Below are 27,586 nucleotides of genomic sequence, written 5' to 3' on the forward strand. Positions count from 1 at the left end.
CATTTTATGGTGCTCCTGGATAGTTAACAAGCATCACAGAATCATTTAAGTTGGAATTGACCCTTAAGATCATTGAGTGCAACCATAACCTAACTCTGACACTAAACGATGTCCCTAAGAGCCTCATCTATATGTCTTTTAGACACGTCCAGGGATGGTGACTCCACCATTTCGCTGGGCAGCCTATTCCAGTGCTTCACAACACTTTCCATTAAAAAGTTTTTCCTAATATCCAATCTGAACTTTCCCTGGCACAACTTGAGGTCATTTTCTCTCATCCTAGAAAAAGAAATAAAGAAAAATGAAGAAAAAAAAAAAAAAGAAAAAAAAGAAAAAACAAGGCAAGAACAAACAAGCACAAGACAGTGCTAAGCATGTGTTTTTACTATGCTTTGTGTCATTAACTCTGAAAAAAACTTCACATTGCTTACAAATTAAAAAAAAGGTTGTTTTTATTTTTTTTTACACATTCCAAGATGCATTTGTGGAACTCTAGTTATCTGATACTTAAGAAAGCATAACAGAACTTTACATTCATTCATATATAGAGCACTACACCATGAACAATGACAGTGACATTCATGATGTTCAAATTATTTCCTTTCACCAGCTTCCTTTTCCTCCTCTAAGTTCTCAAAGTTAAAATAAAGGGATTTATCATAGCCCATGAGATGGTGATAATCCTCAGGATTTTGGAAAAGTGCCGGATTAACAAGCATTGATTTTGTTTTGGCGTAAAATGTTGTAAACATCTTGGTCATGTCTGGAATCTTTACATCTTTCTGATGGAAAATAGTTGCTTTTTCTGCCAAGATTGCATTGTATGTAATAGCTGTATACGTGTCCATTTCTTCTTTATAATAGAGTCGAATCACATAGCCTTTTGTAAGGATATGCAATGTAACGGGTGTCACAAATGTAAAAAACCCGATCAACCCATAAAAGGCAGCTTGTATAAGCAGACTTTCAAATCCAATACCGGTTTTGAGCATGATGTAGGGCATCATGAACAGGTTGAATATGCTGGTAGAGTAAGAGAAAAACTTCACGCCTACATAAATCAAAAAGAACACAAAGGTTAATACAAGTAAAATTTTCTCTCTAATTACATATGTTCTGCTACTAGGTATTGATGGCATTACTTGAACAGCTGAAGTTACTGAAAAATCACTTCCTTTTTGCTTTTTAAGCTTGCAAAGAAAACACTCGAAGTTCAACCTTGTCTTCTTACCACTGTTCTGGTTTGTTTATATTTTCACGTTGGGTTTATGGTACCTGCCTCTATGTCTATGATGAGGTCAGCTATTACGTTTATGCATATCTATGAAGTTTTCACTTCACAGACAGGAAAAGATTTCAAAACAAACTTGACTCCAGCGATGGACACGCAAAATGGTGATCATCACAAATAAGCTTGAGAATTTCTCTCTTCATATTGACATTCATAATATTGACATTCGGTGTGCATTACCAAGAAGCTTGCCTGGTCTCCAACCACACATAACCTGAAAAACCTAGCTTATTCAATATTAACAAGTACTCCTCAGCCATCCTTCACGCAGCTTGAAAGACAACAGGTGTTGTGGATTAGCCACAGTCCTTAAGCCACCATGAGAACCAGTAGTCTAAGATGCTGTGATAATTCAGTATGTTAAGGCACTTCCCTCTTCAAGACCAATTTCAAAAGTGTTTATCAGAAAATATTCAATGGACAACTTTTCATCAGGTCTTTGTAACATTAACTGGTCAATGAAAGATTAACAGTTTCATTATAGACAGTGCATTTCATCATAGTATCTGCCTAGTTCAGAAACATTTCAGTGATGTTTTAAAGCACACAGAATATAAATAACAGTTACAGCTAGACTTTGTTTTCTATTGAGTTGGGTAATGCACCCTAAAGGCTACAAGAGAAATAGAAGGAGACTGAGGGGTTAGAGATGCCCTGTACCTACAGAACTCCCTGCAGACCTATGCACAGAAGCAGAAATCAAGCACCACCACATTTTTTTGCTTTACAGTGGATCCAGGTGTGAGGAGACTTGGAAAGGAGAACATCCACTTTTATAAACTTGCATTTCAAAGCTATTAAACACTGTTTAAAAAAAAAAAAATCAATACAAATCACTTAAAGTCACATACCTAACACTGCCTTTGCCAAATTTCCTTTATAAACTAATCTTCCATGTTCTGGGTGGTCATAAGGGGAAGGTGTGCAGAGACTGCGAACAGCCACTCCTTGAAAAGATGTAACCTGAAAGAAGAATGCAGTATATGGCCAAGCAACATGAGTGCCAATTCACACTTTCATATATACAATATACACATGAAATTTCTCCTTGCCCTGAACCTATTCCCAGAATCTTAAATTAGGGATTGAAGTTATGTTACACTACAAAGCACACCACAAAGTTCAACTAACATATTGCTTGACTGTTTTAATAAGCTTCTATTAAGACATCCCAAGTTAGCATTAAATACATGGAAACCCAGCGACAAGCATTAAGCCTGCAATCCTTTTTACATCCAGCTTTGCAGGGAGACATTCACAGCCTCCTCGCTTGATCCCAGATACACCCTGAGGGGAATCACAGAATGTTAGGTGCTGGAAGGGACCTCGAAAGATCATCTAGTCCAATCCCCCTGCTGGAGCAGGAACACCCAGATGAGGTTACACAGGAATGTGTCCAGGTGGGTTTGAATGTCTCCAGAGAAGGAAACTCCACAACCCCCCTGGGCAGCCTGTTCCAGTGCTCTGTCACCCTCACTGAGAAGAAGTTTCTTCTCAAAATTAAATGGAACCTCCTGTGTTTCAGTTTGTACCCATTGCCCCTTGTCCTACCATTGGTTGTCACCGAGAAGAGCCTGGCTCCATCCTTGTGACCCCCACCCTTTATATATTTGTAAACATTAATGAGGTCACCCCTCAGTCTCCTCCAAGCTAAAGAGACCCAGCTCCCTCAGCCTTTCCTCATAAGGGAGATGCTCCACTCCCTTAAACCCCAGTTCCCTCCTCAGAGCCGCATTTTTCTGAAAGAGAAGCCGCAGTCCCCAGGGCTGCCGCCCTCCCCCCGGCCCCGGCCCGTTCCTCCCCGTCGCTCCCCGCACAACCTGCTGTGCCCCCGCCGCGGGCAGGGCGGGAGGGGCGACCCATGGGCGGCGGGCGGCCGGCGGCCCGCGGCGCCCGGCGCCCCGCAGCCAGGCGGCGCAGGCCGTGGGGGCGCCGCGGCGGCAGCCGGCAGCCCGCAGCAGCACCAGCATGTCTGCGCCTGTCGGGCCGCGTCTGCAGCGCCCGGTGGAAGGAGAGCCGGGGGCGGCGTCACCCAGCGGCAGCCCCGCCGCCCTGCAGCCCCGCGCTTTGGTTCCGCCGGCAGGAAGGGTCCGCCCGCCTCCCCCGCGCCCTCGCCCGCCTGCCGCCAGCGGCCTCCGCCCGGCGATGCAGCCCCCGGCCCCGCGGGCGATGGGGGTTTCTCAGTCGGAGCCCCAGGACCGCCAGCGGCATCGCTGTCGTGGGGACGGGCGGGCAGGGGAGACACCGGAAGCGCCCGCCCGCACAGTTATAAGCCGCGTACGGCGAGTCCCGGACTTGGGCCGCCGCAGGGGCCGCTCAGGAGGAGGCGCCCCCGAACAACTCGGCTCTGCCAGCCCCGGGGCGGGAAACGCGCCCGGGCAGCCCCGTTTCACCATCTCCCCCTCGCCGCCGGTAACATGGCGGAGCGGCAGCTCCTCCGAGAACTACGCGCCCCAGCATGCACCGCTTCCCGCGCACGGCATGCCGGGAACCGGGCGCCGCACGCCTTCCAGGGGCAGGGCGCTCGCCTGGGGCCGGAAGTGCCCTCTGACCTAGGCGGAAGTAGTTGTGCGGCAGCTGGCCCGACGCGGCGAGGGCCCTGCGAGCGGGGCGGAGGGAGCGGCGGGAGCGGCGCTGACGGGTGAGTGGCCGCGGGGGCCGGTTCCCCTGCCCGCGAGGAGGCGCCGCCGCCGTCCGGGAGGGCGAGGCGCGGAAAGCAGGGACAGGGGAGCCCCCGGGGACTGCCTCTCGGAGGGGAGCGGCCTCGCCCTCCGCGCCGCGCTCGCCCCGCTCCTGGAGGGGGGGGGGGGCTGGTCGGGAGCTGTGCTGCGGTGCGGGGAGGCTTGGAGGGGCCGGGGCGGGTCGGGGAGCCATCGGGTGTGTACGGAGGGGAGCGGTGCCAGGTGGGGGTTCCCCCGGCGGGACGGCGGCGAAAGGCCCGTTTCTCTCACTGCGTGCGGGAGTGAAGCGTCTCCTTGAAATCTCGGCGCCGCCGGGAAACGGCATTTTAATTAAATATCGCTCTTAAACTTTTTCCGCCGTGAATGACGTTCACCCTGTTCCCACGCCAGACCCTCGAGAAAGGGGGAAAACTCAGGCTGAAAGAATTTAGGATGCACCCTCAGGGGTTATACCAAGGTGGAAAGTGCTGGTTAAAGTGCGTTAGCTGGCATGGTCGACGAATGTAAGCAAAACAAGGTTGATAGCAAAGGGGGATACACTTAAAAGTATTAAGAAAAATAAACTTTTGAGAACCATGTGTTCCTCAGAGGGAGATCCTGCTTTAATATAAGAGAACTTTAACACTGTTAATTTATTGATGGCTTCCGATACGTGTGGGAGAATGAAAAGGGATTATGCTAGCAGTTAACTTTGAAGGCCAGTTTAATCTTACAACATGTAATACTATGTGTAGGAAGTTAATTGGAAGTGTTTACTACTGTAGATTGTGAGTTAACCCTGGTCTGGTAGGGAGGCTTAGATAGTCATAAGCTATTTGTGTACCTGGGTTTGCTGAAGATCACTTGCAAGAGCTCAGTTTGGAAGCAAGCCAGAAAAAACAGATAAATAGTCAAGTAAGAGACCTTTAGGGTAAGAACCACTTTGTGCCCTTATTTCTGGATAATCCCTTCTGTGCTCCAATTTCCTACTTTTGCTACATACAGAGGATGAAAAATACTGTTCTGAGAGAAATGTTTATTAACTGAGGTGTTACTTAGCAGGGGAATACGTGTTAATTGGTTCATCTGTAATACCTTGGCTACCAGCTTTGCACACGTAGGGCACATCTTATACCTGGAGATTAGTCTTTTTAAGTGTGCTTAAGTTAGACAAATAAAATTTTTGCTAAAATCTCTCCCTAACATGGACAGCTTTAAGATAATCTGTAGAAACTTTAAGCACTTTAGCATTTTGTTGCTATTGTTGTAACACAGAAAAAATAATTTGGTATTTCTTTGTTCAGCACCTCTTCTACTACAAAAAAATTAGGTAGCTTCATGTAGGCTTAATGTGAAGACTTAATATTGGTACAGTGAGGAGATCAAGTTGATTCTCTGAGGTACCTTCTGTCTCCCAGCCTTATATTTCTTTTGCTGTTTATGTCTCTGTCCCTTACGCCTTGTGTGGCGATAAATGAATATCTTTCGAAAGTATACTTAGCTTCAGATGTTTTATTGTGTTTTTGCAGTACTGAGTGTATGTTACAAGAAACCCTAAAGTTCTGTCATTTTATGACATGGGTTTTGTCAAATTAAAACTAAGGAATGTAGATGTATTTTGACAAGTTTTCGTGCACATAGAAAGGTTCAGACTTTATCTTCATTTTGGGGTAGCGTGCATAATTGTAGTTTTCAATGAAGGCTTATAGTGGAAGGGCAGAAATCTATGACCTATGAAATTTTGCAATATACTAGCAGCATTTTTTCCCCTAATGCCATGAGATTTTAGGAAGAAAAAAGTAGGATCCCCCTACCCCTTTATTTAAAACAAACAAACACAAAACAAAAACACCCGGAAAACTTTATTGAGAATTACTGAAAAGGAAAGTTTCCTTAGACAGAAGAACACCCTATATGAGCTCTTTGATACTCCGTGCACAGTATCCTACCTCATCTACTGTTTACCTTAACTCATATTCACCTTTAATATACTTTCCTGTCACACTTGAGTGTGCCCTGCAACATTTGAATTTTAGTGCCTGTGAGTATGGAATAGTGAATCAGCTTATCTGGAAATCACGCCATTCTGGTTTTCCCTCATGTTTTTTTCTAAATATGCTTCAACACTTCTTTACAGTAATTATTATTTTATGTGTACTGAACAATGAATACTAAACTGAAGAGCAGTATTTTTAAAGTTAGGGTATAGGATTAAGAATAGGGCTAGAATATATGATTACGCATTAGGAGGCTACTGATTTAACACAGAACAGCCTTTGTTTGCTGATGAACTCTGACTAACATACAAATGACACCCAGAAAAAGTCATATTTGGCTTCTAAACTAACCTAAGAATTGTGAAGGCATTTGTGTTATTTGCCCCACGTTTTCCAGAAATTGATAGCATTGAATACAGAAATGACACCAGCTGAAGCACACAAATGCCATGTGTGTTGCGGAGGAAGTGAGTTGGAAACCATTTGCGTTTCTTTGGACCAGAATCTGAGTTTTTAAAGAGTTTTCTATGGGATCAAAGAGTCTGAGTGCTTGAAATGTTTGCATAGATATAATTTTCTTGTGCTAACCAGAATAAAGCAATGGAGTTTTGGAATCAGTGCAGGGGTTGCATGTTTTGAGTTCAATTAATATATGTCCTCCAAGTCTGTTCCATTTTCATCAACATACAAGATGTAAAAGGAAATTAGATTCTGGAAAGTCTGGGAAGCTTGGGAGATGAGCATGCAGCTCTGGGAATGATTATTATTATTTATAAATCATAAACAGTTTCGCTATTTTGCAGTGTAGGGAAGGGGTTTGTGGTTAGAGAAAGAAGTAGCACAAGTGATCCTCTTCTTTGAGGTAGAGCTAATAATGTAAGGTATCCCTTCAGTTCTTGAGCAACAGATACTCTCCATTAAGATGCTTGATTTCAATTTACAAAAAAGTGTTGCAATAGGGTTGTGGACACTCTTCATTGTTTTGCTTGCATTTGATGGTCAAGAGAAACAGGAAAGAAATGAAACTAAACCCACTATACTTTTCTTAGAGTTGTAAGGATCTTTAAGTATGCTAATGAGAGCACTTTCCTTGTGTGGGTAATTACCATGTTTTATGATACTTTGCTATATTCTACCTTGTAGGTGTAATTATTCTAGCAACTTGTGCAAATTTTTAGTTCTCTAATATCTAACAAGAATTTTATGTTTTCTGCAGCAAGAGCTTCCTTTTTACACTGGTTGGGAAGTTTCTGCGCCAAGTATGCTGATTTTAGTTGTATTGTATTCTCCCTCATTGATTAAAAAGTGGCATATCCTTTTTATGTAACCTTTCTCTTAACAAATGCAGGCTTCACTCAACTTTTTAATTTTATTTTATTTTATTTTATTTTATTTTATTTTATTTTATTTATTTTTTTTCAAGGAGGTAAGGTAGGAGAACAATAATCTATGTGCTTTTTTGAGATTAAAGGCAGGGAGTTGAGCTGCCTGAGTGGTAATGCCACATAAGTTCCCTGAAGGGGAAATGGAATCCTGAATGTACTTCTACAAAAATTAGTGGTTCTTTGCAGGAGTCTGAAATAGTCAGGTCATAAATATATAATAAAAAAGGCAAATGTCTGAGTGTTCAGAAAACTTGGATTGTTCTCTTCCCTACTGGTATAGTCTTGGTGAAGTCACACAAGGGCAGCTATAAAATGTGTAAAAGTAATTAAAATATAGGTAGTTCTGAAGTCTCACCAAGTCTCTTTTTCTGTGTCTTGGGAAATGTTTTTGTTTGTATTGTTTTCATTATATAGAAGGAAAATATAGTTACACGTGTATTGGAAAATACACCATAAGAAAAGAATTTCCGGTAAGAGAATATATGAGATCACTTAACTTTTCTGTCTCTAACCTATTATTTAATACTTAAGGGTATGCAGTTGTCAAAAAAAAAAAGTGCAGAAAATTTCCCTTTTACTACACGCACAAGAGAGAACTGGCGTGTGGCACGGACTTGTACATCCTTTGTCTAATTTCTGTGTGCATTTTTTTCTGGTTTGGGAGGAAGTTAAATAGCAAATCAAGATTTCCATCAAAAATATATAAATCAAATATTGCAAGTTTTCTATGCCAATTTTTCAGCGTGTTTCTTCTGCTGTTCCCACTTTTCTGGAAATTTATGAACCAATAAGATAGTTGACTGAAAAAAAATAGGCTGTGGCTTGCGCATGATCATGTTGATAATGTCTCAGATAAGTGTAGTTGTTGGAAAGGAGATGCTTTTCACAAAATAATTTTGAACTGCAGTATGTTCTAATCTTCATAAAGTATCATAACATACTGAACACTTCTTGATGCAGAAGAGCAACCCATAGGTGCTAACAGGATGTTATTACACTTTTGGGTTCCCAGGTTTCTTGGTTTTCTTTCCTTCTATCCTCTTTGACTCTGTGATTTTTCTGTGCTCTCTGCTGTCCTTATTTTGTCAGGAGTAAATCTATACTCCTAATAGTATTCGTTATTATCTTTTTAGATTTTTTCTTTTTGGAAATGATACATTGTTACATCAGAATAGAAACTGAGTGAAACCAAACTGTATCCCTTTTTTACATGTTGAGTGTATTATATAATGGATTGTATGATGCCTTTTTATAAAAGCAGGTAGGCTTTCTGCATCTTTTACTTTTGACAATAGAATGTTAGTTTTGTTCTATATTGGAACCACAATTGAATTCTGGAATAACGGTAAAAATTGTATTCTTTTTTTAGTCAAAGTTTCTTTGTTGGATTTAAACTGAAGAACAATCTTGGCATACTTCTGTTTATCCTTTTAATGAATTGTTATATTTACCTTAATTCCAGTTTTATTTTGCTAAGCTGAGTAAGGAAGACTAAATTTTTTTTATACAACAGGCTCTTCGGTTGTATCAATAGTGCCTTTCTGTAGTTCTTGTAATTAGAACATTTTTCTTGAAAACAGGAATTCAGAATCGTGTGTCGTATCCCAGACAAGTTCTTGCTCATATGCATCAATGTTCATATTTCCTTATCTCTGTTGCAAATAAATCCTTGATGTGTCTTTGCCGTCCACCTCCCACACACTTTTTTCCCCTCTCCTCTACATAGTTGCATCAGTTTATCGTTGACCACAGAATGACTCTACTCCCAAATAACAAGCCCTGACTTCATGAAAGAAGCTTGCATTGGTCTCTAAGTGCAGGAGTCTTGCACTTCATATGATTTCATTTCATGTGGCCTCTAGCATGCCATTTTTTAAGACCAGTCACTTGTGTGTGATATTCTGTTCCCCTTTTGTTGCAGTGCTTTCCACTTCTGTCTCATCTAAATCTACCTATTATTTTCTGGCAGCATTGTTTTAAAAAAATTGAAGTTTGAGATAATTTTTGGAGGAACTAGTACTTCTTTTCTAGTCCAATTGTTCTGTGTTTACAACATTGTACTGTATTCTTATAAAAAGTTCTTCTCATTTTAAGATTACCCTCTTATCACATTAATTTAACCTCAGATGATTTACTGAGTCTAGGTTGCATCTTGTTTGAGTTTCCTTTTTTCAAGGAAATGACCGATTCATTTCTTAAATATTGGATTAGTCCAGCATATACTAAATACGCTTAAACTTACTGCGCTTTTATCCTGCTTTCCTTTTTAATACAATTGAATTCAGACCACTGAGCCTGATAATTTTTTTCTTTGTGTCAACTACTGTGTTTTTTTTTCTCTCTAATCATATGATAGCAGGCTTATTTTCTTTAAATGCTTATTGCAGTTTTTTGGGACTGCTTTAACATTTTGGTATAGATATTTTTCAGTTCCCCACCTTCAGTGTATTAGCCTTTTCAAGTTAGGCTTGTACTTTGGAAGATATTAACATATTTGCATTCCCACTAACTCACCTGTTTTTATTCCTGCATGGAGTGGCATTATTTGTATTGGAAAACAAGACACATTTTATCATCACCAGTACCTTCACAAAATGGTATCACTTCTTCTTTGTGTTTTTTTTTAATTATTATTATTCATAAATCATAAACAGTTTCGCTATTTTGCAGTGTAGGGAAGGGGTTTGTGGTTAGAGAAAGAAGTAGCACAAGTGATCCTCTTCTGTGAGGTAGAACTAATAATGTAAGGTATCCCTTCAGTTAGTTCTTGAGCAACAGATACTCTCCATTAAGATGCTTGATTTCAATTTACAAAAAAAGTGTTGCAATAGGATGAAAGATCCCATTGGTTTTTATGCGACAATTGTTCCAGCATTGGAATGTAATTTCCTTGGATGAGTTCCTGGAGTTATCGAAAATGGCAAAGGCATTTAACGCTCGATATTAAGGTATCTCTGTGACATTGTACACAAATTAACTCCCAAAAGGCGTTCTTGAATGTGTCTTATATTCAGGAAAATTTCAACTGCAAGATTAGAGGTGAAGATGTTCCTTATACCAGTCTGGAAATGTTTTATAAGATATTTCTGTGAAATCAGGATAGTTTTCAAAGACAACAACAATGTAAGTGGAGGATGAATTTTGCTCAGTTCTCCACAGACAACTAAAAACTATTGGTTGTGTATGTGTAGTTTGAGGTGTAAGTAACGAAGTGCCTTCTTGTGAAAGCTAGAGGAAACATTCAGACAATTTCATATTCATAGTTATGAAATAAGAGAGATGAACAAATCTGCACCAGTGTTGCTGTTAAGAAGTGAAACTGTCAACAATAGGGAGGAGCTGCATCTTCTGAAGAGATGCAGAGATCTCTGTGAAACTTCCTCCAAGTCTTGCAGCTTCTTCCTCAATTTGTTTACTTTTTTTTGCTAAGCTTTTACAATAAATGTAGGAGGGAGGGGATGAGGGGTCGGCTCTGTTCTGTTTTTCCACACCTTTCACTCTGGGGTCCTTCTCTGTATTGAGTGATTGCAGTTTGTGCCTCTGTTGTTGGTCTTAGCTTTCCAAAGCAACAACATGGATTATCTGTATTCTTAACAGTCTCTTCACTGCCGCTGACCGACCCTGGATATCTGCATGGAAACCACCCAAAATCACTGGTGCTGTTTTCCTGATCCTGTGGGCAGAGAACAGTAGTTCATTGATTTGTACTGGGTTAATGTTTGGAGAGTAGCTGTTGACACAAAAGGAATTATAGGACAGCAGGTGGGCAGTTAGAATTTCTCTTCCAAAGTTTTATTTTCCACAGCAGAGATGCAGTTCAGCATAAATATATGTTGTATCTGAATATACTGGATTTGTTTTACAAATAAGTACTTCTTTTCTTCTAACTCTTTGGATTCATTTACATGGCAAAATATGTATGGTGCAAACTGCATGTGAATCTATAAGCTATGGAAGCTCCTGGTTAACTCATCATGTGAATACTTAGATTAAATGTCTGAGGTAGATTATCTGGGTGACATTGGTGGCTCTATTAGGAGGTATCAGTCTTCCAGGAGGGACAAGTGGGAGGCCAGGTATTTAATACACAGTGATTAGGTTGATCCTTGAGCCTTCTCCAGCCTAAACAACCGCAGCTCTCTCAGCCTCTCCTCATATGACAGGTGCTCCAACCCCTTGGTCATCTCTGCAAGACTTGGTTCAGTCTCGCACGTCCTGGAGAGCGCAGAGATGGACCCAGCACTCCAGATGTGTCCCGCTAGTGCTGAGTGGAGGAACAGGATCCCCTGTCTCAACCTGCTGGCAACATTCCTCCTCACACAGCCCAGGATGCTGTCGGCCATCTTTGTTGCAAGTGTACATTTCCGGCTCATGTACAACTTGGTGTCCACCAGCACTCTTGAGTCTCTTTCTGCAAAGCTACTTTCCAGCTGGTCGGCCCCCAGCTGGCGCTGGTGCTTGGGGTAATTCTTCCAAAGGTGTAGGGGTTTGTCTCCCTTTGATGAAATTCATAGGTTTCCTGTTGGCTTCTTTCTCCCGGTTGCTGAATGGCAGGACAAACTCTCCTTCACACTTTCACAGTGTAGTGAACTGTTCTCTGACTTTTTTTTTTCCGTAGACAAGCCCTTCTGTCTCTTAAGTGCCTTTTGCAGTATATCAAAACCTGCTTCATTTACATCCCCGATGCAATTGCATAGATTGTGTCCATAGTGATAAAAGTCATAGGGCTCTTGAAGTAACTCTGGCTTATAGTCAAGGGCTTTTAAAAAGCATAGGGCAACTACTTTTTTACAAAGTAAGCTAAAATTTAGAGATTCTTGAATATGGTAGGGATCTCTGGACAGCAAAGATAAGTTTCAAATGTAGTAATGCTCATCAACATAGCATGCTATGTATCATCACTTTTCTGAAGAGTGTTTATTATAATATAAAGGCTAATAAGTAAAGCTGACTTAAGAAGTTGTACTTCTGACTGAAAATATTGCCACTTGTGTCTTTTCAGACGCTCCTATTGCAAAAGCTGCAGTTGTAAAGAAAATTTTTTAATAAGAAGAGAATGGGTAAGTTAATAATCTTAGACTTTTTTCTTTATTTCCTATAATGTGAAGCATTTTCTGTGTTACATTGGTAGGGAAGGTAGATTGTAAGACTTCAAATGTTGATCTTGTCACTGTTTTTCTTGTAGCCTCAAAAATAAATGGAACTTCCTAGAAATGTGTTTTAGGAAGATTTACTGAAGTGACTGTTCATTTGTCAAAGGGATTGTTCAGAGCACATCTGTCTAACAATAAATTTCACTTGCTTGATATGATAGTGCTGAAAATGTACATGCTAAAATAGGATGCCGTTAAGCCTTTCTAGCACTAAACTTTTAGATAGTGGACAAGAAAATTTTACTATGTTCTCGTTTAGATTTCTGTTTAACTAAGGTCAGCTGTTTGAATTCTGGCTTAGAGATCATAATAAGGGCTGACTTTTAATGATAAATAACTGTGTATATGTTTGTGTGAGCTAACTAAATGTCTGAAACTGTTGTATCTGCCTTTCTGCAAATGGCTGTTTCATGAAACATGATTGGACAGATTCTGGTTTTATCTATACTTTTAATGAATGTATTTTAGCACCTTTGTCATTGGTAGTAGTTTACTAAAGTTGGCAATAACTACATAGTAATTCAATTTTGACTTCAAATTCACAAAGCAACTTAGTTGACTGGGGGCATGTTATATTTGCTGTAACACTATATACAATGCAAGGTACTTATTCTTATATAATGGATATGATTTATATTCTTTGTTTTGTCAGAAGGAGAAACAACGCTATCAGTCAAATGTGAAGTTCATAGTCTGTATTTGTTTTATCTTCTGTACTTTTGTATGTGATCATTAGATACTGGCAGTGTGTTACTTTTAGAAAAGTGTACAGAACTCTTCTGTTATACTTTTGCAAGCTGGAAGAACTTCCAGGACTTTCATTTTTTACTTTGTCAAGATTAATACTGTTCTGAGAATCAAATGTTACGTGCAGTATCAAATTCGAGTATTTTTAATGGAATTCTGGCAATACTTTCTATATTAGTTCTGGACTGCCTTAGAAAACACAGTATTTGAAAGAAGGCATTAACTTTCCAGTTTGAATTGGATAGAAATTATGTATTTGGTGAGCTGGGGGTTGTTAACACTTTTTCAGTTACTGCAGTCTTTATTACTTAAGAGTTTACAGGAGTGTATAGACCAACAACAGAGCTGGTCTCAATAGTGCTATGGTGTCTTATCGTGCTAAGCACTGTGTGGGCACAAAGTAGTCAGTGGTTCCATCCCAGCGAGTGTGCTGTCCAAATAGACAAGACAGGTGTGAGATGGGGAACGTGTTAAGACTGCACAAAGTGAACAGTGCAGTGCTGGTAACAGTAATGTTTGGGTTTTTTTTCCAACTTTGAAAGACAGCAGTGTTAGGGAAGAATCAGTGAACACACAAAAAGGGAAGGGGGATAAGGGCTTATAGAGAAACAAGTATACAGTGAGACAAAAGGGAGAGAGGAAACAGAAAAAGCAGTCAAAAGTGCTGTGGGAAGAATTTCCAGATTTCCTTGGGTTTAGTGCTTTTGCACTTTCCCTGTTTTCCACCGCAGGTCACAACACAGGTGTGCACTAATGCCGTACGGTTGTGGGTCTATCTGTGCAGTGGAGGAGGATGAATCCTATTTCATGTCATTTCCTCAGTACAGAAATACTGACTGCTCTTAACTCTGCTTCAAAAAGCTCTTTTTTTTTTTTTTTTGTTCCTCGCAGTCTGTTTCCTTAAATATTAGGTATGTATTTAGCCAACTTTTAGTAGGTACTAGTGTGATAAACATGGCAATAACCTTATGGAGGGAAGCAGTAGTATGTTCACTTCACTTGAGAATGTCTAAAGGAAAATTTCATTGCTGTGTAGATCTTAGAAATATGTCAGAATTTGGTGATAAATGTTAATAAAAAAAAAAATCCTACTTTTTGAAAAATTCATACTTTAAAACAGATTGCTGAGCACTTCAGAGAAGTCATCTTCAAATATGCAGAATGCTTCTGTCTTATTTTTGATTGTATTGGGTTGTTCTGCTGTCTGCAAACACAGTCATAGAAAAGGCCGCAGTTTGCCTTCTTAATGACGTGAATCGGTCATTGGGTTCTGAAACTGTTGATCTGTTTTCCCTTATAGATGGAGAAGAGAAAACATACGGTGGGTGTGAGGGCCCGGATGCTATGTATGTGAAGTTAATATCCTCCGATGGCCATGAGTTCATTGTAAAAAGAGAACATGCATTAACATCAGGAACAATAAAAGCTATGTTGAGTGGACCAGGTAAGTACAAAAGATTTAGTACCTTCATGTCCTTTGTTTTCACTCTTGGACAGTTTGAATTTGTGTCATGCAGTGAGTGAAAGTTGGAATAAAACATAACTTTTCCAGATGCTGACTAGTTCCTGTTTCCAGTGAAACAGTCCACCTCTGTGGACTACCCAATATATAATTTGACTCTGGTTTTCCACAGTTAGCAATCTACGGTGTTATTACTACTAGTTTCCCATGGTATGAGAACTTGAGGGTATTGTGTGAATTTTATACAAAACAAGAGTTGGTTTTTTTTTCGTTGCTACTTCCATGGTGGAACTTTAAGTACTGCATCTGGCTCGGATGAAATTAACTTTCTTAATAGTTAACAAACAAGCATCAGTAAAATTCTGGTGTAGTTGTTCATAATATTGTTTATAGGCTACAGCCAGAATAAAGATTTTGTAATGCAGTGGATCTTAATGTTATTGAGGCTTGTGAATGTGACACATCGTGCTTTACACTGAAGAATCTAATACCCAGGAATATGGGATTTATGCAAGTTTGTTTAGAATGTGTTTTATTAGTATGGTAAAGCATTTCATTTTGCAGTGAATTGAGATTGTGATTTTTGGTTTGATGTTTTGTTTTTCTACAGGACAGTTTGCAGAAAATGAAACAAATGAGGTGAATTTTAGAGAGATTCCATCCCATGTCCTATCCAAAGTATGCATGTATTTCACCTACAAGGTCCGCTATACTAACAGCTCTACGGAGATTCCTGAATTCCCAATTGCACCTGAAATTGCACTGGAACTTCTGATGGCTGCAAACTTCTTAGATTGTTAAATAAAATAAATTATAATTAAAAAATGTAAAACTTTTTTTCAGTATTTAATACATGTAGTTCAGTTAGTAACTTTTTTCAGATAGCATGTTGCGTGTGTGCTATTGAGAACTGTAAAGTTCACTGCAGAGGCAGTTGCCTTCAGTCCTTTTGCATATAGCAATCATTCAGTTGAAGTTTGTTTTGCTGCTTACACAAATAAGGACCTTTTCACAAACTGAGACAAATAAACAAATATGCCAATTAGTAGATGGCTATGCCTTATCCTTTAGATGTGGTAGAACTTTCTTTTAATAAAATGACCATAGAAAATACTGGAGTTTAGTCTAACGCTCTCTAAAAAGTAATTATAGTTAAATATGAGTAGCTGTTTAGGGTTTCTAACTTTCTCTTATTAAAGTTTCTAAACATCTGAACTTAATCTCCTTTGTAAGATAGCTGTCCTTTTGCAAAGTTATGCTAACTAGATTAGAAGTGTCCTTCCTAGGGTTTGTATACTGATAGCGATATTCCATCTAGGTTGAAAGTGGAGTATGTAGAAGAATGCTTAAGGCTTTTAATTTAAATCACAGTATAAACATGTGTAAAGGTGTACTTGATACGTTTTTCTTTTATAACCTAAGTTTTCCCCGTTACTAATTACAAATATTCAAGTCACTTGTCTGTACAGTGAGACAGTGATCCTACTAACAGTGGCTTTTAAGGGTAAAAATAACTTACAATCTGTGTATATTATCTTCTGTATAACATATAAGGTTATTCTTAATGTACTGTCACTTGACCTGATATGGATTTTATATGGTTTCAGTTATGTTTTTTTTCCCATTGTTGTGACTGGCTCTGTAAAGTGTGTATTTAATCTTTAGCACAATAATCATTTAAATTTTCTAACGTAGCAACTGAAAAGATAGCAGTTATCCCATCTTTTACTTCTTCCTCAACTTCTCCCTTGAATCCCGGGGAAAAGACCCTGAAATGTCAAGGTCTTTTGTATTTGAAGGAAAGGGCATTAAGCAGATGTTTAAGGAGCTGTTTTATAAATTTCATAGGTATTTCCAATGTTTTTACAAATATTTTAGGGGAAAAGGTAAGCCACTGACAATACTAGAGTGGAACACGTAATCTCTTGGTAGTTCCCGCTGGTGCTTGCCCATACTATGAGTTCTTTGTTCAAAACAGGTTTCCATAAAGGAAAAAAAAAAACTTGAGACAAGAAGTTGCTTTTTGTTCATCCACAGCCTGAAGAACCCAAAATAATCTGTAAATGAGAATAAAATTAGTGCATCATGAAAAATGATGCAAGTAAAATGTAGTTAGCATTTCCATCAGCTGCCGCTGCTTCAGCTTTGTTTTGATCAAGAAATGGTTCTGGTCTTTTATGGGAAAATCCTCCCAACAGATGGTGGGACCTCTTTATTGATATATTAACTAATGGTGAATTTAGAGGGCTGAAACACTCCTCTAAATCTATTTGCCAGCACAAATACAACTTCGAAGGGTTTTTTCTGGACAAAGGCTGGTAACTTGCATAGACTGTGCAGTCTGCCTGTGGAAGAGTTCAGTTCCGACAAATGAAATTTTACTCTGGGCTTAAAGAACACCTGATAGACAAGCTGACATTTGTCAACGTGGTGATAGATTAGTTGACATTTATTCACATCACATACTTTGGCACAATTTCTTGTGTTTAATGTGGGGATGTTTATGACTAGAAAAGTTTTGCATGGTAAAGCTGGAGTGCATTGCAAGGTGATTGTCTGAAATCCTATGTTTGAGCACTCTGGTCAGTGCTGTTAGTAACTCATTTTTGAGAGCACTGAAAGGATAAACACAAACCAGACAGACCCTGTTATGCTGCTTTTGTTAGAGCCACAAGGAATACCCTAAAAGGTCAAGGAATACCAACATGGATATTTTAGTCCTAACTACGTTTCAGTGTGAGTGACTCTTAAGTCTTTAGCCACTTTTAATAATCTTGAGTTTAATGATTTCATGTTCAAAATTATTTAGTTCAAAATTGAATTAAAAAGGATGTCACTTTCCAGAATTTTTTTCCTTTTTTTTTTGTTTTGTTTTGTTTTCCTTTTTAAGTAATCTGGTAAAATATGTTGCATTTTCTGATTCCATAATTCAGCAGTAAGGTAAAATAGCTGGTTTAGTTCTGAATAATACTTTCATTGCTTTTCCTTCAACTTAATGTATCATACAGTAGCACTCAGGAAATGCAGTAGTGCCCTAGAGCGTACTATCTGCAGAACCACCGGCTGTTACGAAAACTAACCTGCAGATTTCTAAGGGGTTGGGGGGGGGCAGGGGCAGAGGGAATTAGTGCAATTTCCATGACAGTGACATGGGTATGCTATTATCAGACAATTGGAAACTTACCACACTTAACCCCTGAGTTCTAAATAAATTTCAAAACTGAAAATTTTTAAACCTGTGTTTCTATTGATTTTTGACTTCTTAGAGCAAGTATTCATATGTAGAGTCATAGTTTTCATGGTTATGTGGTGAACAAATTTCTAGTCTAATTAGTATTTGGGTAATAAGTGGTGAAACTTCATTTACTAAATTAAATATATTTTTTGTAGTTCTGTGGAGTTTCATAGATTTGAAGTGTTTAGATATCTTTTTGCTCCTCTGAATTACAAGTATGCACTACTCTCAGGAACAACCAAGAATGGTATTCCTGAACAGCTTTGAAGAGAACATTCTGAAGGTGACACCAGGCTGTGTGGTACCGTCAGCACACTGGAGGGAAGGGATGCCATCCAGAGGGACCTTTATGGACTTGAGAGGTTGGCCTGTGTGAACGTCATGAACTTGAACAAGGCCAAGTGCAAGGTCCTGCACATGGTTTGGGGAAATCCCAGGCACAAACACAGGCTGGGCAGGGAACAGATTGAGAGCAGCCCTGAGGAGAAAGACTCAGGGATGTTGGTTCATGAGAAGCTGGCAACATGCGCTTGCAGCCCAGAAAACAAAATGTATCCTGGACTATGTCAAAAGAAGTGTGACCACTGCTCTCGTGAAGATGCTCCCCATCTGCTCTCGTGAGACCCTACCTGGAGTTCTGCGTCCAGCTCTGGAGCCCCCAACATAAGAGAGACATGGGACCTGTTGGAGCAAGTCCAGAGAAGGGCCACAAAGGTGACAGAGGGCTGGAGAACGTTTCCTAAGAAGACAGGCTGAGAAAGTTGGGGTCGTTGAGCCTGGAGAAGGCTCCAGAGAGACCTTATAGCAGCCTTTCAATACCTAAAGGAGACCTACAAGCAAGCTGGAGAGGGACATTTTACAAGGGCATGTAGTGGTAGCGCAAGGTGTAGTGGTTTTAAACTGAAAGAGGGTAGATTTAGATTATATATAAGGGAAAGGAAGAAATTCTTCACCATGCTGATGGTGAGGCACTGGAACAGGCTGCCCAGGGAAGCTGTGGATGCCCCAGCCCCAGAAGGGTTCAAGGCCAAGTTGGATGGCACTTTGAGCAACCTGGTCTAGTGGAAGGTGTCCCTGCCCATGCAGGGGGGTTGGCACTGGATGATCTTTAAGGTCCCTTTCATCCCAAACCATTCTATGAGGCTTTGATAAGATTTCAGGTGCACCATAATACTCCCTTTTACTTAGTCCTGTATCTGGTGGTTCAAATTTTAAACTGAACCACTGATTTAGCTATACAAATATCTAGGTTCTTTACTAACTAAGTGATGAGAAAAGTCTTGCTGGGTTATTGTTTTTCATCATTTGAGTGTGTGTAAGCTGCTGAAGGGGTCTCTGATGGTCTCCAGTGTGAAATAGCCTATGCATCCAGAATGATCAGAACTCTGCTTCACAAGACATGAAGGTCCTTTTTAGTTCTGAGGTTGAAGAAAGGCAAATTCACCATCAAGATTCACCACACCATTGTATTCAACAGCTGCGTTGATCATGATGTCTAAAAAGCATTTCTTAATTAACAGCAGTAAGTCATTTGTTGCTTCTGTGTTTTACTGCTGTATATCATATTTCACAGGCATAAGTTGCAGCAGTGCCTATTTTTTTTCACCCTTTCTTGTTACTGTTCCCATTGAAAGGGGTTTCCCTACACCTGCCTAAGTCTGTTGTCTTACTTGATAGATAAAGAGGACAAGGAAATTAATGGGGCAGGAAAGTTAACTTTACAGCCTGTGTTTTGTGTCCCTCATTCAATTTATTTTATTTTTTAAGTTTCAAATGTTACACTATAATTTAAAAGAGCAACAGCTACTGCAGAGCCAACAAAAGTACAGTGTTAACGTGTAGATACTAATGAGAAATAGCAGGTTTTCCTAGCTGAAAACAAAGGGTAGAGGCGGTGGTGTAAATTTAATTTCAACAACTGAATGACAGAAAAATAGTAGGAACTCACCTTTTTAAGACAGTGGATTTGGAAGTTAAACTGTTATGCTGGTTTTTAAAGACCAAGCTTTGCAATTAGCAAAAAAGGCATTTGGTAGCTTTTCCCATGAAAAAGAAAATCAACTTCGAAGGAATTTTTTGACAAATAATAAACTGGATTGGAGTTGGATTTATTTTTATATGTAGCTTATAAGGTGGCAATTTTATGGGGAGATACCCATGCTGTGTACTCAATGTGTTACACAACGAATGGATGAGCTAAGAAAGAACACACAGTAGATTTTGTGATTATTATCAGTCACCTATGAAGCTTGTTTGAGTGTCATCCCTAGGGCAGCACAGAGAAAAGAACGGTCAGCTTCTATCAGTTCAAGTTTAGCAAGTGTTATGTGTCACGAAATAAAGCTTTGAGTATGTTACATCTAAAACATAGGTTGTGGTGCAATCACTCTTCTGTGGGAGAAAGGTCACTGAGATTTAAAAACAGAGGGAAATAAACAAGATCTTTTTCTCTGTCATTCCCATGTTACTGTTTTATGTTTACAGAATACAGGATTTTCCTCCCACACTATGTGGGAGGAGAATCAGAGATGCAAGATCATGATTGTTCTTAGACAAATAGAGCACTTAAATGTTTTATCCTACTGAACTTGGGTACACAGTTTTCAAGATACTAATCATGTAATGTTTTGGAGCCTCGCTTGTTGAGGGTAATACTGGAAAATTAAGTTAAAATTGCCACTGAAATATGGACTGCATTTTAGACTGGTGAAAATAACAACTTAAGAGTTTTTAGATAAATTAAAATCTTACTGTAAAATGCTAAATTCACTGGGTTTTCAGGAAAGTTTTGTGATGTGAGTTTGTTGGGAACACAAGCATGGATTAATGCTACTCTATTTATTTGTTGCAAATTTCTTCCCTCAAGCAGAAGTTACTTTAAATTTAAAGCAAATACTGCTTATTCCTTTAATGTTCATTCAAATTTAAAACTGCCTTTTCAGGTGAGAATTCAGAGCTATGGCTTTGCTTCCCATGAAAAAATACTACTGGTATTTTGCACTTAATAATAGAAAACCTTTCTCTTCAAAGTCAACACTGGGAAAAAAAAATGTGTATATATATATATTATATATAATTTGTGTCTTAGGTCACTAAAAATTCTTGTTACTCTGTCTAGTAAAACAATGGGATACTTGTTGTGCAGGTTAATTCACTCTCACGTAAATAGTTCTCAGTTTTGGCTGGTATCACCCAACCTGAAAAATATCTAGAATCTAAATGCATTTGGCACAAAGGATTTAATTTCTCTTTTTATACAGGGAAACACTTAGACATTAGCATACTACATTGACATACGTTTTCCAGAAGTGGCACGCCATTTGAGTCAGAATTATTTGTAGCAAACTACTTGAAACATGTAAATGACATTTCAATATTGCACTAACATTTAAGCTGCTTTCACATTTGTCATAGAGCACTTCAGTAATTAAAAGTATTTAGTCAAGTAACTGCTTTTCCATTGTGCTTTCATCATGTAGGTGCGTTTCATGGTACTCATATGCCATATAAGTCTTGTCTTTCCCGAGGGACATTAAAGAAACAAATGTAAACCAACAGGTTGGACCAGAGTCACCTTGGTGTACAGGCCTGCGAAATGCAATTCTGCAAGCTCTGCAAGTGCCATGTGGGCTGCGGTGCTGGCAGCATGCTGCCCGCTGCTGTGTGCATGGGGGGCATTTGCTTCTCATCCCTCAGGAGCTGTGGCAGCTGATTGCACAGCTGTACCAGTTACGCGAGAAGCCTCTTCTCCAGCAAATTTGGTCTCTAGCAAAACCAAGCAGTCATTTCTGTGTATTCCTAATAACCAAATCTTACCTGAGAAGCCTTCAGTTCACAGTCTTCAGAGGTAAAGTAAAATGACTAAATGATAATTATATTTGAATCTCACAGGTATTATCACTGAGCAAAGTCTGAACCTTGGTATTTGAGAGATACAGTAATCAACCCGCTTACATGGGATCTGGAAAAGGATGCTTTTTATGTGGCAGCACTTTTAATAATTACATAACCTTGCACTTTTTAGTGTATTAATCTATTTAATAGAGTATAGGTTCTACACAAACCTAATTTTTTAATAGCTTGTATAGGTATTTATCTTTACAGCATTTAAAAGAGTTAGAGGACTACTGGTGCCAAAAATCATAGCTTGACAGTTACTATAAATTGGTAATTATGGCATATTACTAAACCAGGTAATTCCATTCTGTTCCCTGGCCACACGTCCTTCTTCCCCTGCAGTAATTGTAACAACTGTGTGTCCACAGAATAGGAGAGATTATTTTTCTTATCAGATGGAAAATTATTTCGGTAGTTTAGTCTTCCTGTGGATAACCTGAAAGCCACAGATCACCCAGTGGCTGCAAAATTGTCAAATCCTATACAAGATGAGAAATGGAAGCACATGACATCCATGAGGATGTCCCTCTTCTGCAGATGCTGCACTTGGAGAGATCAACAATAAGGTGAAACTTTTCCCCCAGCCTCCATTTGTCCCTTTGAAAGTCTGGAATGTCCATTACTATGCAGAACTAAGTAAGATACAAACAGAATAAGCCTCTGATGAAAAAGCTGCATTGTCACTAAAGAATAAAACAATAGTAAAATCTCAGTGGGTCAAAGACATCTTGCAAATTTAGGGTGTTCTTCATGTTTAGCTATGTATACAATTTATTTCTTTAGTATTCTCAGTACAATCTTATCTTGGTTTGATTCTACATCTTTTACTTGCGTGATGCAGACAGCATTTCCTGCAGGTGCATGAAGCTTGTGTTTATCAGAAGATCTCTGTTCCACAAACATTTTAAACTCAGTACCCTTCCTGAGACTGGCAAGCAAGAATGGAAGGAGAAGTTGCCCCAGTTCCTCTGAGAGGTACGTAGTCCTCCAAGCTGGTGAGGTGCAGTCTCCTGGCACTGCATGTTATGCTTGCTCTGCCACCGGAGTAACAAGGGGACGTTAATGTGATAGTTGACTTCTGTGTGAGAAAGCTAAAACGTATAGCGGACGTGGACAAAACAAATCAAGCTCTTGTGCTGTTACAGTGGCAGAAATTGTAAAGAAACAGGCAGTAATAGTTCAGTATACAGGAAAAAAAAAAAAAAATAGAAGGTAACATTTGAAAACATGGATAATGGAGGGAATAAAATATAAAATTATAAGGACCCTATTCAAACATATTCGACTTTTGTGAATCTGTCTAGATATATCAGAAAATTATCAAAGAAATGCAGTTTGAGCACTAGCTGCATTTTTTCTGTAAATGTAAGACAGTGCAAACTCTGAAGAAAAATGGATTCTTAGAACAAATTCATGAATATTTACAGAAACTTTTTTAGTAGGAGGTACAATTTTCATGAATTGCTCTATATGTTTTTGATATATGAGTCATGATCATGTACTTGATCAGATCACTACAACATAGCTTCTGAAATAATGAACATGACAGATAAAATTCCTCCTACCCCTGGAATTTTGAGTATTTCAGAACTAGGACTCCAATTTTTGAAATCTGTGGCAAAACTGAGGTTGACTGGTACAGGGTCAGGCTACATTAGCCAAATACTAAAGCTTGCTTTTTTTAAAAGCAAACAACTATTACGTTCGCTATCTCTACACCTGCAACAGACTAGAAAGGGTTAATTGCAAAAGTGTTTTGTTTTACATTTTGCACAGGTAAAGGTCAATGCTGAAATGAACACCAAATTACAATATAACCAACTCCTTGTGAAATCTACCCACTCTGGAATTTTGGGCCTTTCATTGTTGAGATTACTGAATAACTTCAAACAAAGAATCCTATAAGCCACCACAAAATCAAGAATGGAACCGTTTTTAACGAAGAAAATACCAATATTCATACAAATTCTTTCTGGTAGTCTGCTAATAATGTTTCTTATTGTGCTCAAGAGATTGGATCCCTATAGCATTATGCACTGTACAAAAACAGTTACTAAAATCACTCTCTGCAAGCCAGGTTACTGAGACATGGAGAAAGGAAAAACAAAAACAAACCAACCAAACAAGAAAACCCACAAACAAACAAAAACACAATAAGAAAACCCAATCAACAAAAATTCTCCAGCTTCTCCATTCCCATGATGATGAGCTAAAAATGTTGCCCCTATATATTATGCAATTGCATGACACTTCAAAGAACAAAGATGTGAAAACAGGGATAAAAGATACCCTTGGTAGCCCTGTAAGAATAAATTCGAAGTGAATTTTAGGGGTGGGGGCGGTTCTGATCACAAGTTTCAACTGCAGAGTAATGCTTCAGTTTCCTACAGATCCAGTTAAGATGGGAGGATAGTAATTAACTTGTGCTTTATTGTCTATGTAAAGGGCAAACTATTCCTTGCTTATCATGCCTGCTGTCCTTAGGAATGGGATTTGCAGCACAGGTGAAGCTGTGTCAGTAAACAGTATTTTACTCCAAAATGTGGTAGGTGCCTTGTTTTTAACGTTGAAAAGCTCTGTGTGACAGGAAAAAAGACTACTTCAACACAAGAACAGTTAAAAGCTATGATTTTTTGCTGAGGTGGCTTTTTGTGCAGAGATAATTTTTCTTCATTACAGAGTAAAATCATATTTGTACTAATTAGAGTTAGCTTAAGACTACAAAGCTGACCTTTTAATACAAAACTAGCTTGCAGTCTGTGAAGCATGCTGGCATTCATAAGCTTATGTCTTCTCATCTCACCTTCAACAGGGTTATATGGAGCAGGGTTAAGAAACTGAGTATCATGCATTGAAATCAGTTTTATTGCACTGAGATTACATCAACATGAACAGTCAATATGTCCATGTTTATAGTTGAACACATGTCCATTGCTTAAACTTGATGTTCTTGTTATGTTTGTGGCATATGGCATTAAGAAATTTATTTTAGTTTAAACATATGTTTGGATCACGCAAAACAACAACATCTAGTAAAACAGAAATACCAATGTTCCACTTAATGCTGTAACAGCCCAAGTTAGTTCTGAAGAGCTGCAGGAAAAAAGAAACTTCTACCAGGTCTTAATGTCTACGTAATGCAATAAATCCTCTGCAACCTCAATGGTGGTGTGAAATCATACAGTACATAAATACTGACTTCCAAGGAAAAAACATGGCAAGACTCTCCTAACTCATTTAAATGAGTCAGCAGAACAATGCCAGCTTGCACAGCATCGGAAGCCCACAGTTTGTGACTGAGAATTGAGGTTGAATTTACAAGACGAAAAGTAGAGTATTTGGCTTACATCGTGACACTTTTTCCATCCTTACTTTTGGTAGGCTGGTCTCCTTTCTCATTCAAAAATCGGCAGATACCCACAATTCTGTCATCAGCAAATTCCTGCAAAGCCAAGAGGCTTGTTTCCTTTTGCAGCTACCTCAGAGCAAGGACACCCCTGCTGCCTTCTGTTCCTCCCTTTAAGCAAACTCCACAAGTTTGTACGCTCACTTTGACAATGGCAACACTGACACTGGATACAAGTTGGAAGCTGCTTTTTCTTTTCCTCCAGTTAGTCTTTTTCAAAGTTGAGGATAAATAAAAACTTCCCAGAAGGTAAAGCTTACAGGTGGAGGTAGCATCTTGCATTGCACTAAATAATACGATTAAAGAAGGTAGGGAGGCTTTCAGATGCACAACTCTTCTTAAGGTCTAAAATTAAAGAAGCAGATTTCAAAGGTAAATACAAACTGAGAACAATTGTTCAATAATTTAATTGGATCTGTATCAGGCCATCTCTGAAGGAAAAGTCAGGTGCTACCCATGGAGCAGATGTGACCCAAAGGGATTCTTTAGCATCATCAGAAAGTGAGGTGTGAAGGCACAAACGTACTCCAATGTTTTCAGCATCTGCAGCAAGACCAGTGGGGAGGTACAAATTATAATGAGCTACAGAATCAGTATCTCTATTAAATCTTTGTTTTTACATATCCACTAGAATTATTAGTTTTATAGGTTCGCCTTTGGAAAACCATTTTGTAAGTTTATCTTGAGGATTTTAAGTCTGGAATACTATAGCTGGAATAACAGCTTTACAAAAAATAGTTTCCTCCAGTTGCTTCATTTATTGATTGTATGCAGGTTGCTTCTAGTGAGTGGTGCTTGTTTATTTTCACCTACACAGCCACCACAGAATAATCCAGTGCAAAGGACAAAGGAAGTTCCAGTGCAGGAAGGGAAAATGTAGAATCCAAAAAATGGTCACATTTAAAATACACCCATGCTCATTTGATCATGTACACCACCAGAGCACTACAGAATCACAGAATGTTAGGGATTGGAAGTGACCTCAAAAGATCATCTAGTCCAATGTCTCTGCCAGAGCAGGAACACCTAGATGAGGTTACACAGGAAGGCGTCCAGGCGGGTTTTGAATGTCTTCAGAGAAGGAGACTCCACAACCCCCTGGGCAGCCTGTTCCAGTGTTCTGTTACCCTCACCGTGAAGACATTTCGTCTCAAATTTAAATGGAACCTCCTGTGTTCCAGTTTGAATCCATTACCCCTTGTCCTACCATTGGTTGTCACTGAGAGGAGCCTGGCTCCATCCTCGTGACACTCAACCTTTATATATTTGTAAACATTAATGAGGTCACCCCTCAGTCTTCTCCAAGCTGAAGAGCCCCAGCTCCCTCCACCTTTCCTCATAAGGGAAATTCTCCACTTCCTTCATCATCTTTGTTCCCTGTGCTGGACTCTCTCCGTGAGTTCCCTGTCCTTCTGGAACTGAGCGCCCAGAACTGGACACAATATTCCAGATGTGGTCTCACAAGGGCAGAGTAGAGGGGGAACAAAATAAAACAACAAAATCACGTAAAGCTTGAAGAGCTGTGACAGAGTACCAGGCAAAGCACAGGGACACGACTCCCGCGGCCAGGAGAGCAGCTCATCCCCGCCAGCTGCAAGTGGGCCCTTCCCCCGTAGCAAACCGGCTCAGGAGCCCGCGGGGCGGAGCGCGCCCGGGCCCGCTGCAGGTTCCGAACCCGCGTCCCTGCCGGGAGCGGCCGCCGTGAGGAGACGCCGGTTCCCCCAGGCCGCGGGCAGCCCCGCCCTGTCCCCTCCCCCCGCAGGTGCCGGGCAGCCCCAGCACGCGCCGCCGAGGGCGGGAGCGGCAGCGCGAGCTCAAGGACGCGGCCCACCCGCCCCCCCCCACCCTCGCGCATGCGCGGCCGCTCGGCCGACTGCGCGGGCACGTGACGGGGAAGGGGACGGGCGCGCGACGCTGCGTCTCTGTGGGCCCGGGCCGGCGGCGCAGAGGGGAGGGGGAGGATCCATCATGGCGTCTATGCAGGTGGGGAGCCTGCGGCGGAGCTGGGGCAGTGCCGGGGCGTGGGGGTGCGGGCCGAGCGGCGGCGGGGGGCCGGAGCCGGGAGGAGCCGTTCCCGCGGGCGTGTGCGTGGTGGTGCGCTCCCTACAGGGAGCGGCGCGGGCGGAGTAACCGCTGGGGCAACGGCTGAGGGAGTCGGTTGTGCGGCGGCAACGCGGCCGCGCGTCGGTGGCCGCTCGGCGGGGCCGCGAAGGGCAAAAGGAGGTGTAGCAGAGCCGGCCCGGCGCCGGCATGGAGCCGAGACCCGCGGGGGCAGGCTGTGATGGGCGACGCTGGGCCTCGACTGTGGTACGGGAGCAGGGAGCCGCAAGGGAGGGCGGGTGGGGCGGGGGAG

General features: G+C 40.5%; 3 protein-coding genes across 6 annotated transcripts in view; 2 read left to right on the top strand and 1 right to left on the bottom strand.

The window, feature by feature from the left end:
- Nucleotides 1-427: 427 nt before the first annotated feature.
- On the bottom strand, nucleotides 428-3,300 carry TMEM70 (transmembrane protein 70). The gene is made up of 3 exons (XM_080339755.1): nucleotides 3,112-3,300; nucleotides 2,143-2,254; nucleotides 428-1,051 (listed from the first exon to the last, which is right to left on the bottom strand). Exons 1-3 carry the CDS (start codon nucleotides 3,259-3,261, stop codon nucleotides 594-596), a joined length of 720 nt encoding a protein of 239 aa, XP_080195881.1. The 5' UTR covers nucleotides 3,262-3,300; the 3' UTR covers nucleotides 428-593.
- Nucleotides 3,301-3,840: 540 nt separating this feature from the next.
- On the top strand, nucleotides 3,841-17,772 carry ELOC (elongin C). 3 transcript variants are annotated; one of them, XM_080340414.1, is made up of 5 exons: nucleotides 3,871-3,932; nucleotides 10,931-11,095; nucleotides 12,336-12,393; nucleotides 14,534-14,677; nucleotides 15,306-17,772. In XM_080340414.1, exons 3-5 carry the CDS (start codon nucleotides 12,390-12,392, stop codon nucleotides 15,494-15,496), a joined length of 339 nt encoding a protein of 112 aa, XP_080196540.1. In that variant the 5' UTR covers nucleotides 3,871-3,932; nucleotides 10,931-11,095; nucleotides 12,336-12,389; the 3' UTR covers nucleotides 15,497-17,772. The 3 variants fall into 3 exon arrangements, with proteins under 3 accessions (XP_080196538.1, XP_080196540.1, XP_080196539.1); XM_080340412.1 differs by lacking the exon at nucleotides 10,931-11,095 and having other exon boundaries at nucleotides 3,841-3,932; XM_080340413.1 differs by lacking the exons at nucleotides 3,871-3,932; nucleotides 10,931-11,095 and adding an exon at nucleotides 11,505-11,796.
- A 9,351-nt stretch (nucleotides 17,773-27,123) lies between these two features.
- Nucleotides 27,124-27,586, top strand: part of UBE2W (ubiquitin conjugating enzyme E2 W) — a 35,418-nt gene continuing 34,955 nt past the window's right edge. For both annotated transcript variants that reach the window (XM_080339955.1, XM_080339956.1), the window contains exon 1: nucleotides 27,124-27,216. In XM_080339955.1, coding sequence (XP_080196081.1) covers nucleotides 27,202-27,216 — 15 coding nt within the window. In that variant the 5' untranslated portion in view covers nucleotides 27,124-27,201. The remainder of the gene's footprint in view (nucleotides 27,217-27,586) is intronic.

Source organism: Nesoenas mayeri, assembly GCF_963082525.1.
Source record: "Nesoenas mayeri genome assembly, chromosome: 2".
In the NCBI taxonomy this organism is placed as follows: domain Eukaryota; kingdom Metazoa; phylum Chordata; class Aves; order Columbiformes; family Columbidae; genus Nesoenas; species Nesoenas mayeri.

Excerpts from the sequence above, each read along its gene's own strand:
- TMEM70 (XM_080339755.1), bottom strand. The coding sequence starts at position 3,261 with ATGCTGGTGCTGCTGCGGGCTGCCGGCTGCCGCCGCGGCGCCCCCACG. Across the intron at positions 2,255-3,111 it reads CCGCGGCGGGGGCACAGCAG|GTTACATCTTTTCAAGGAGT; the intron begins GTTGTGCGGGGA and ends TTCTTCTTTCAG. Across the intron at positions 1,052-2,142 it reads TTTGGCAAAGGCAGTGTTAG|GCGTGAAGTTTTTCTCTTAC; the intron begins GTATGTGACTTT and ends TGATTTATGTAG.
- ELOC (XM_080340412.1), top strand. Across the intron at positions 14,678-15,305 it reads AGCTATGTTGAGTGGACCAG|GACAGTTTGCAGAAAATGAA; the intron begins GTAAGTACAAAA and ends GTTTTTCTACAG.